This window comes from Anastrepha obliqua, chromosome 5 (assembly GCF_027943255.1).
Source record: "Anastrepha obliqua isolate idAnaObli1 chromosome 5, idAnaObli1_1.0, whole genome shotgun sequence".
Classification (NCBI taxonomy): domain Eukaryota; kingdom Metazoa; phylum Arthropoda; class Insecta; order Diptera; family Tephritidae; genus Anastrepha; species Anastrepha obliqua.
In genome coordinates, this window is record NC_072896.1 from 123,105,506 (window position 1) to 123,114,380 (window position 8,875).

Consider the following 8,875-nt stretch of genomic DNA (forward strand, 5'->3'; position numbering starts at 1 on the left):
AAAGAAAAAATATGTTAGTTTTGTAAAAAAATTAAAGAAAAATAAACTAAAATTAAAAAAAAAAAAAATATTTTAAAAATATAAAAAAATTAATTAAAAAAAAAAATGAAAAAATATTATTAAAATACAATATTCGTTTTTTTAATTATTTTTTTCATATTTTTTAAATAATGTTTTAAAATTTTTCTTAATTAATTTTTTGTTCTGAATTTTTTTAAGTCATAGTTTAACATTAATATTATTAAAATATTTGTTTTGTTTTTAATTAATTTTTTCATATTTTTAAAATAATTTTTTTTAATTATTTTTTTTAATATTGTTAAAATATTATCTTTTTTAATTTTTTAGTTAATTTTTTTTGTATTTTTGGAAATATTGCTTTTTTTTAATTTTTTTTTTAATATTTTCTTAATTTTTTTTTTTGTAATTTATTTATGTTATTAAAATATTATTATTGTTTTTAATGGTTAATCTATGATATGGTGAGACATTTTTTATTATTATTTTGAAATTTTATTCTATTCAAATATTATGACGAATTCTTAAACGAAAAACAAAAATGTATATAACAAAAATAGAAATTCACCGTTAACATTAAAATAGCAGTGGTCATACAGGTAACGCCTTCTGACCAAGTTTATAAACAAATTAAGGAAAAATTGCATTGGAGTTTTCAGATTCAAAGTTGAAACTAAGTTTGAGTTGAATTTGATATTTTTTATTACGGCAGCACAACGGCAGGGCATTGAGTCCACCAATTGCTCCCATTGCTGCTTCGGAAACTTCAGCTACGCATCTTTCTCAAAGTTGTTGATTATTACTCGGTTTGAATTACGTAGAGCTATTTTTAAGTCCACCCAAAGATTTTCAAGCCTCGACAATGCAAGGAGCATCACAATCGATGAGAGGATACAAGCAGCATATAGAGAATTTATTCACTTATTCAACTCTTTAAATCGACGTAGCTGAATAGACCTCGCACAATTTCACTGTATACACCTATAGTCCGACCAGTTCTTTGCTACGAATCGGAGTCTTGAACAATAAGTGAGACAAAAATAAACTCCAAGTTTTCGAGAGAAAGATTTTGAGGCTAATCTTCGGTACAGTCAAAGGCAACGGCGAGTGGCGTATTAGATGTAACCATGAACGGACCAACTTATAAGAAGGGAAGCGGAACGACTAAGATGGCTAGGTCATATCATGTGAATTGAGCTCATGAGAGCTCAACGAAAAGTAACTGACGCTAAATAAATTTCAATGTAAGCAAAAGTCAGACCAAGATCAAGTTTAATTGACGAATTAGAACACGATATAGGGAACTTAAGGTCAACAACTGGAAAGAATTAACCGAGCATCAAGGCAAATGGAGACACAGACACAGAGCTGTAGTGCCAAATGATGGTGATGATATATTTTCCAAACCTATGGAAGGATGGATTGACTGGTTCATTCCATAATCTCAATTTTATTTGCGTTAAGCCATTCCTTGATCTTCCGACTGATGCCTTTAGAAGCATTTTCTTGCGGGTAGACCCATTTTATTGGAATTTCCTCTCTGAAATACGGCAACAAAATTTATTTTATTTTATAATTGGCTCTTACACCCTTTTTTGTGTGTTTGGTTGCGCTCTTCTTCCTATTTGTTGTGTGCGTCTTGATGTTGTTCCAAAAATGGAGGGACCTACTGTTTTAAGCCGACTCCGAATGACAGATATTTTTTATGCATCATTTCACATGGGACGTGTACCATAATATGACAAACATCCAAACATATTTTTGAGCCCTCCTATTTGATTGTGTGTAGAGTGTATTGTCGCTGATTCTTGGTGCCAGGTGGACGTCTAATATATTTTCGTGAAACCATGCCCTATAAAAAACTATTTTAGACTTGTTAGTCCATAAAATATTGCGCCACATGTCAGCTGTTCAGTTAGAACGTCTTCTTGCAAATTATAAACGTTTTGCCTTATATTTTGGTGTCAGAAGTGGCTTTTTTCGTGGGCTGTGCGCTACTTATCCAGCTTTCCGTAGCCTTCTAAGTACAGTTATGCCAGAAACATTTAATCTCACCTCTGTTTTTAATTTGTGTGGCTGACTTCATGAGTTTCCCTTTGGAGCACCTTCCAATTCTGCGCTTGTCTTGCAGAGAAATTTTTCCTTTTTTTACTCTTTCTTTTTCCGACTTTCCACAAATTTGATTGCATTTGAAATCGTTTTCTAAATATATTTTGAAGTGTTGCGCTCGAGTCACTACAGTCAAGGCATAAGAAATAGATGCATGACACTCAGCGAAATTAAAATATAAAAATATAAAAAAACCCACTCTTGTTTAAATTTGTGGAAACTTTATTAATACTACTTCAATGTTACACGAACTGCCAATAAAGAACCATTATTTACGTAAGTGCCAGATTTATTTAGATTAACTCTACACATCTGAAAGCCCTTAACCCTTCGTAGATATTTTATATAGAAATTTTCTTATGTATGATTTATAGGGAAACAATAAATTACTTGAAAATATTTTTTTAAGGGTCTGCTATTTTACTGCTCACTGCTGTATATACATATATATAACACATACTTATACTTATATATGTACGTGTGTTTGTTGCTTCTCTATGCACTAAAATGCTTCTGAAAGTCTTATATGTTTGCACGTATGAAAGCCCCCATCTCCACCATTCGCATCTATTGCATGCCAGCTCTTCTATACTTACACACATACATACGCACATGCAAGCATATGCTCACCATACCAATAAATACGTACCATTTGGTGACAGAAGAATGCGTCAACATTTTTGGAACGTGTTTATAATTTGCAATGGTGGCAGCTAAGTAGCTGAAAGCTATACTTCTCGTACGCAGTGTCCAAATTAGTTAGCGGTGGTTTGCTATGTATGAGCGGCGGCAGCAGCACAAAAAAGTCGCATTACCGCAACAAGTGTACGACAAGCAAAAATATGTATAAACAACAACAATAGCAACCACTGCAACCACACCACATCATCATGTTCGTGTACAACAAAAAACATAAGCAATTAGAAAAATCACTACTAGGCAAGCGAACTACATAAATGCTAGGAATTGGAGGCGTGTACAGGGTTGCCAAAGATTTTTTCAAATTTGCAGTGCGTTACAATATTTCGCAATGATTTAATTTTTAGTGTGCTATAAATGGAGCAGAAGTGCCGATAAAAATTCTTTCTGCTTCTTAGTACAGTGGGTCAGAACGTGCACACACATTTTTATAATAGATGTTTATCTCTACTATCGCTGTTTTCTCCTCATAAAAGAAATCAAGAGAAAAAAAAATAAAAAAATAAAAAACAGAAACTAAAAAATATAAAAAGTTTTATAAAAGAAAGTCCCAAAATACATGGTGAATCGTGAAGCTTTTTTCACGATTTTAAATATAAAAAAAACAAGCGCTTAAAAATTTCACGACGTTTATTTATTGAGCTCTGACAATAGAATGATTCTTAATACTAATTTAAATTTATGCATAAGCCAAGACGCTTATGTTATATTGGAAAGGTCCTGCTATTTTACCTGTTACAATATGAAGGTCACATATCGTATGATTTTCTGAAATAGCAGGACAAAAATACAATGAGCAAGAATAGTACGACAAACTTATGCTAATGCTGTAATTTATTGGGCAAAAACAATGCATAACGAAAGGTGCGAAGATAGTGGAAGTAAGTAAATGGGAGCTCCAGCGAAGACAATAGCGACGTTAGCGACGACAACAACAACTGCAGTGATGAGAGAGTGTGAATGTAAATTTGATAGCTGTAACGACAATTGGAAGTACAGGGGCGGCGTCGATGAATTATAAAGAGGGGCGCGAACATACTCCCCCCCTTGAAAGCATAGCTTTCAATGTTACTCTAGTGGACTTGTATTTTCAATTGGTAGTTTGCATACCTTTGTAGTAAAGCAGACGAAAACTGAAATGTAAACCTTTATTGGTGAACGACCTCTAATTTTTTGAGTTACTAATAAGGGACCACAGTAGTCAACACCTGTAGTTTCAAACGGATGCGATGGGGTAACACGGCTTGTTGGCAAAGCTCCCATGATTTGCTCTGCAACAACTGGGCGAAAACGGTAGCAGATGATACAGTTGTGAATAACTTTCCTAATAACTATCCGTGCGCGGGTTATCCAGAACTTGTCGCGAAGGATATTCAATAGTGTTTGAGCCCCAGCATGAAGGTTTGTGCGATGTGCATGCGTTATAAGTGAGCATACGAAAGGGTGCGAATGTGGCAGCACGATCGGGTGTTTAGCATCGAAACTTAGGGTCGAGTTCCTTACTCTTCCCCCAACTCGTATTAGTTGCTTATGCATAAAAGGTGACAACGAAGCAAGTCTAGAATTTTTATTAATGAGCTGATTGTTCAAAAGTTTAGAATATTCCTCGCGAAAATACATTTGCTGAATTCTCCTACATACTAGTTCAAGTGTTTGGGTTATTTCCTCCGGGGTGAACGAAGGCCTACGTACCTTTGTGATGAAGCATCTTATATACGTGAAGATACGCAGAAATTTGTTGAACCTATTTATGTATTTGTTTTCAGCGATGATATCTACTTCCCGTTCGCTGATTAAAGCTATTCGTTGTCTGCGTTGTTCAGGTACATCTGGAACAGTGTCGAATGAGGATCTGGGCCACTTTTCTTGACCAAGCTTCAAAAATTGCGGGCCTTGAAACCAAAGTTGATTTTCCCGGATGCCAGCCACTGTTGTGCCACGAGAAACAAGATCAGCAGGGTTGAGTTCGGATGGTACATGATGCCATTTGTACTTCGATGTCAACTGTTGGATTTTTGAGACGCGGTTGGCCACAAATACTGTCCACCGATTTGGTTCCCCTCGAATCCAACACAACACAATCGTTGAGTCGGTCCAGCAGTGAATATTATTCAAGTTTGGTGAAAATATTGCAACAACGGTTTGTAGAAGCTCGGCCAATAACATTGTTGCACACAACTCAAGCCGTGGCAAACTAAATTGCTTTGTTGGAGCCACACGAGATTTTGCGCAAAGCAATGCGGACGAGATTTCTTTCTCCATGCGCGTCACGAGGTAAATGCACGCGCCATACGCTCTAGTACTGGCATCTGCAAAGGCGTGGATTTCAGTTGTGCTATCCATGGGAACATACCTTGGTATTTGAATGTTGTTAATAGCGCTCAGATGCTCCTGAAATCCGCGCCACTGTGTGTAAATGTCTTGAGGTACGCTTTCGTCCCAATCTAACTTCAGTTCCCAGAGTTGTTGCATCAGGATTTTGCCGGCGACGATGAGAGGGTTCAGCAACCCAAGAGGATCAAACAAGGCAGCTATTTGTGATAATATAGAACGCTTGGTTGGTTTACGCGATGCTGCTCGTCCATGGTAGCTGAAGAAAAAGGCATCTTTAGAAAGTGACCATTTTAGACCGAGAGTTTTAACGTAATCTGAGTCGCCTAGTGTAATTATTTCTTCTCTGTCATCTAAAGGTATGTCGTCGATGATTTCCATGTTGTTTGCAGCAAACTTGCGTAGAGGAAATCCAGCTCGTTTAAGCAAGGCCGCAACTTGCCGCTTGATTTCAATGACCATGCTCACAGTAGAGGCATCCGTCATCAAATTATCAACGTAAAAGTCCTTGAGTGTAATGGCTGAGCCAATCGGAAACTCTTTAGACTCCATTTTAGCTGCTTCCAGGAGGCATTTTGTTGCAAGGTAGGGGGCACAGCTTGTCCCATATGTAACGGTCTGCATCTGGTACATTCTTACTGGAGCTTGTGTTGAATCGCGCCATAAGATACATTGCCATGGAGCATCAGCGTCGTTAACGAGTACCTGTCTGTACATCTTTGCGATATCGGCTATCAAGACGTATCTGTGACTTCGGAATCGAGTGAGAATCGTGAAAGTGTCATCTTGAAGTGTAGGGCCTACTCGAAGCACGTCATTCAGGGATTTCCCATTTGAGGTTTGGCATGACGCAAAAACAACTCGTAATTTTGTGGTGCTGCTGTCAGTCTTCATAACACAGTGGTGTGGAATGAAACTTCGGCCCTGTTTGACGTTTTCGATAACCTTCATGTGCTGCATCTGCTCATACTCGTGTATGAACTCACGATAACTCTTTAAGAGAGAAGAATTCTTTGAGAGTTTGTATTCAAGTGCTACTAACCTTCGAAACGCTATGTCGTATGACTGGCCTAATGCGACTGGCTTTTCCTTAAATGGTAGGCGGACGATGAACCTTCCGCTTGTCGGGCACCTTGTCGTAGTGTGCTTGAAGAACTGCTCACAGGCCAATTCGTTATCTGAAAGCAGTTTGTGTGGATTGTTGTATCCTTCAACTGTCCAAAACCTTTCCACCAAATTGTCTAAAGTTATTTGGTTTTCCACAGCTAGAAATGTTTTATATGTGGGCAACGATGTGAGCGATGATGATGAATTTGTAGCATGCGATGAGTCCGATGGAGCTGTGCCATAAACGATCCACCCTAGCTTGGTCTTTTGAAGGATGGGATATCTGATGTCATCTTTAATTTGGCCCACAAGTAGTAGATCGAAAAATATTCCGGCACCGATCCGGCAGTCGATGCCACCTGGTTCGCTAAACCTTTCGTCGGCAAGCTTGATGTTGTTTGGAATTTGAAACCCCTTCGAGATGATGCGGCTGCTTGGTTGTTTTGATGTGATTGTAGGAATTATCACAGCTTCCAAGCTTGAAGTATATTCGGTGTGAATTGACTTCATAGTTACATAACAAAGCTGATGTGTTTTTGTCGTGGTGGCACCTATGACGCTAACTTCAATGCTTCGTTTGATCCGTGGAAGACGAAGATGTTGTGCGATATGTTCTGTTATGAAATTGAGCTGTGATCCTGAATCCAAAAGTGCACGAACAATAAGTGATGATCCCGATGAATTGCACAAGTGAATACGGGCTGTAGCAAGAATGTCATCGCCGCCGATCTGCTCTGCTTTCATGGTGACTTGGTTGCCATTCTCGCTTTTCGGACCACTGGTGTTGTTGTTGCGAATATTCGGCATAGCATCGCTTTCATTATTTCTGTGTAGCAGTGTATGGTGACTAACTTTACATTGTTGACACCTACGGTTGGACGGACAGTTGCTTGAAGTATGGCTCTTACCCAGGCAATTCAAACACAGGCTAAGACGCTTCACAAGAAAATATCTATGCAATGGGTTCATATTCATGAACCTTTCACAGCTGAAGGGGCTATGGTGAGGGCTTGAATCACATAGCAGGCACCTGTTGTGTGAATTCGCAACTGCCAACGCGTATTTGTTGCTGGTTTTAGGCGAAGGTTTTTTCATCGGGGTTGACCATTGGTTGGCTGCCTTGTTGGTTTCAAGCATGTTGAATGTCTGGCAGCGACGCTCAAGGAATGCAGCAAGGTCTGCCCAAGTTGGTATATTTAAAGGTGATGAACTTCTGCAATTCCAGTTGATGGCCACTTCTTCTTCCCATTTTGTTCGAGTTGCTGAATCTAACTTACTTATTATGACGTGTAGTAGAATTGCTTCCCCGATTTGTTCCGAAGTTGCTAGTGACTGCATGGCCCGAAGATTGACGTTGATTGTGTCGATGAAGTTGCGAAGCAAATATGTATTCGATGACGACAAATTCGTGAGGTCACAAATTTGCTGCATGTGTGAATGGAAGATTAAACGGCTATTGTTGAAACGACTGACTATGAGGTCGAGCGCCGTATTGTAGTTTTTGCTTGTCACTTCGAGTGATTGTATTAGTCGCGAGGCTTCGTCAGTGAGACATGACCTGAGGTATTGAAATTTTTCAACCTCTGTCAAGTCTTTGTTGTTGTGCACGAGGGTGGTAAAGACATTGTAGAAGTCCAACCACTGCGACTGCTCCCCGCTGAATTTCGTTAACTGCAATTTTGGCAAATTGATGCGATGTGTGGATTGCCGCTCCACTTGTGTGCTACTCATGTGACTGAGCGGTTGGACTCTTTGCAGTTCTTCTAATTGGTCCAGTAATGCGGTTTTTGCTTCGATGTAAGTATCTTCAAAGGTCACACGATGGTCTTCATTTAGTTGAGATTCATCCAGCTCCTCTAATTGGGTTTGTAATGTCTCCAGTGTACTGTATTGGCGCTCTACCAAATCCAATTTCGCAGTCAGTTGACGCAACGAAAAAGTGTCGCTTTCGATAACCCCGAGGTGTAACGAACGCAAACGTCTTAGGAGATTCTCACGCTGATGAATTTTTACTCGAACGCTGCGCTGTATCATCGATGCTTCTCGTTTAGGTTCACTCACATTGGCTGGTGCTGCGGTGGCGCCTTCATCCACTAGGATATTTTCAGGATCCATTATAGAATTTTTTATTCGAAGAAAAACAAGTTCAAAAAATTTTAAAATTATTAAAAGCCGAAATCTAATCGTCAGATCCGGCTCGAAGGACCGTGGTGAATCGTGAAGCTTTTTTCACGATTTTAAATATAAAAAAAACAAGCGCTTAAAAATTTCACGACGTTTATTTATTGAGCTCTGACAATAGAATGATTCTTAATACTAATTTAAATTTATGCATAAGCCAAGACGCTTATGTTATATTGGAAAGGTCCTGCTATTTTACCTGTTACAATATGAAGGTCACATATCGTATGATTTTCTGAAATAGCAGGACAAAAATACAATGAGCAAGAATAGTACGACAAACTTATGCTAATGCTGTAATTTATTGGGCAAAAACAATGCATAACGAAAGGTGCGAAGATAGTGGAAGTAAGTAAATGGGAGCTCCAGCGAAGACAATAGCGACGTTAGCGACGACAACAACAACTGCAGTGATGAGAGAGTGTGAATG

General features: G+C 38.5%; 1 protein-coding gene across 1 annotated transcript; it reads right to left on the minus strand.

Moving 5' to 3' along the window:
* Nucleotides 1–1,449: 1,449 nt before the first annotated feature.
* Nucleotides 1,450–8,379, minus strand: LOC129248966 (uncharacterized). Its single transcript, XM_054888573.1, has 2 exons — nucleotides 5,180–8,379; nucleotides 1,450–1,558 (listed from the first exon to the last, which is right to left on the minus strand). The coding sequence occupies exons 1-2, from the start codon at nucleotides 8,377–8,379 to the stop codon at nucleotides 1,450–1,452; spliced, it is 3,309 nt and encodes a 1,102-aa protein (XP_054744548.1).
* Nucleotides 8,380–8,875: the final 496 nt, after the last annotated feature.

Excerpts from the sequence above, each read along its gene's own strand:
- LOC129248966 (XM_054888573.1), bottom strand. The coding sequence starts at position 8,379 with ATGGATCCTGAAAATATCCTAGTGGATGAAGGCGCCACCGCAGCACCA. Across the intron at positions 1,559-5,179 it reads AACAACATTCAAATACCAAG|AGAGGAAATTCCAATAAAAT; the intron begins GTATGTTCCCAT and ends GCCGTATTTCAG.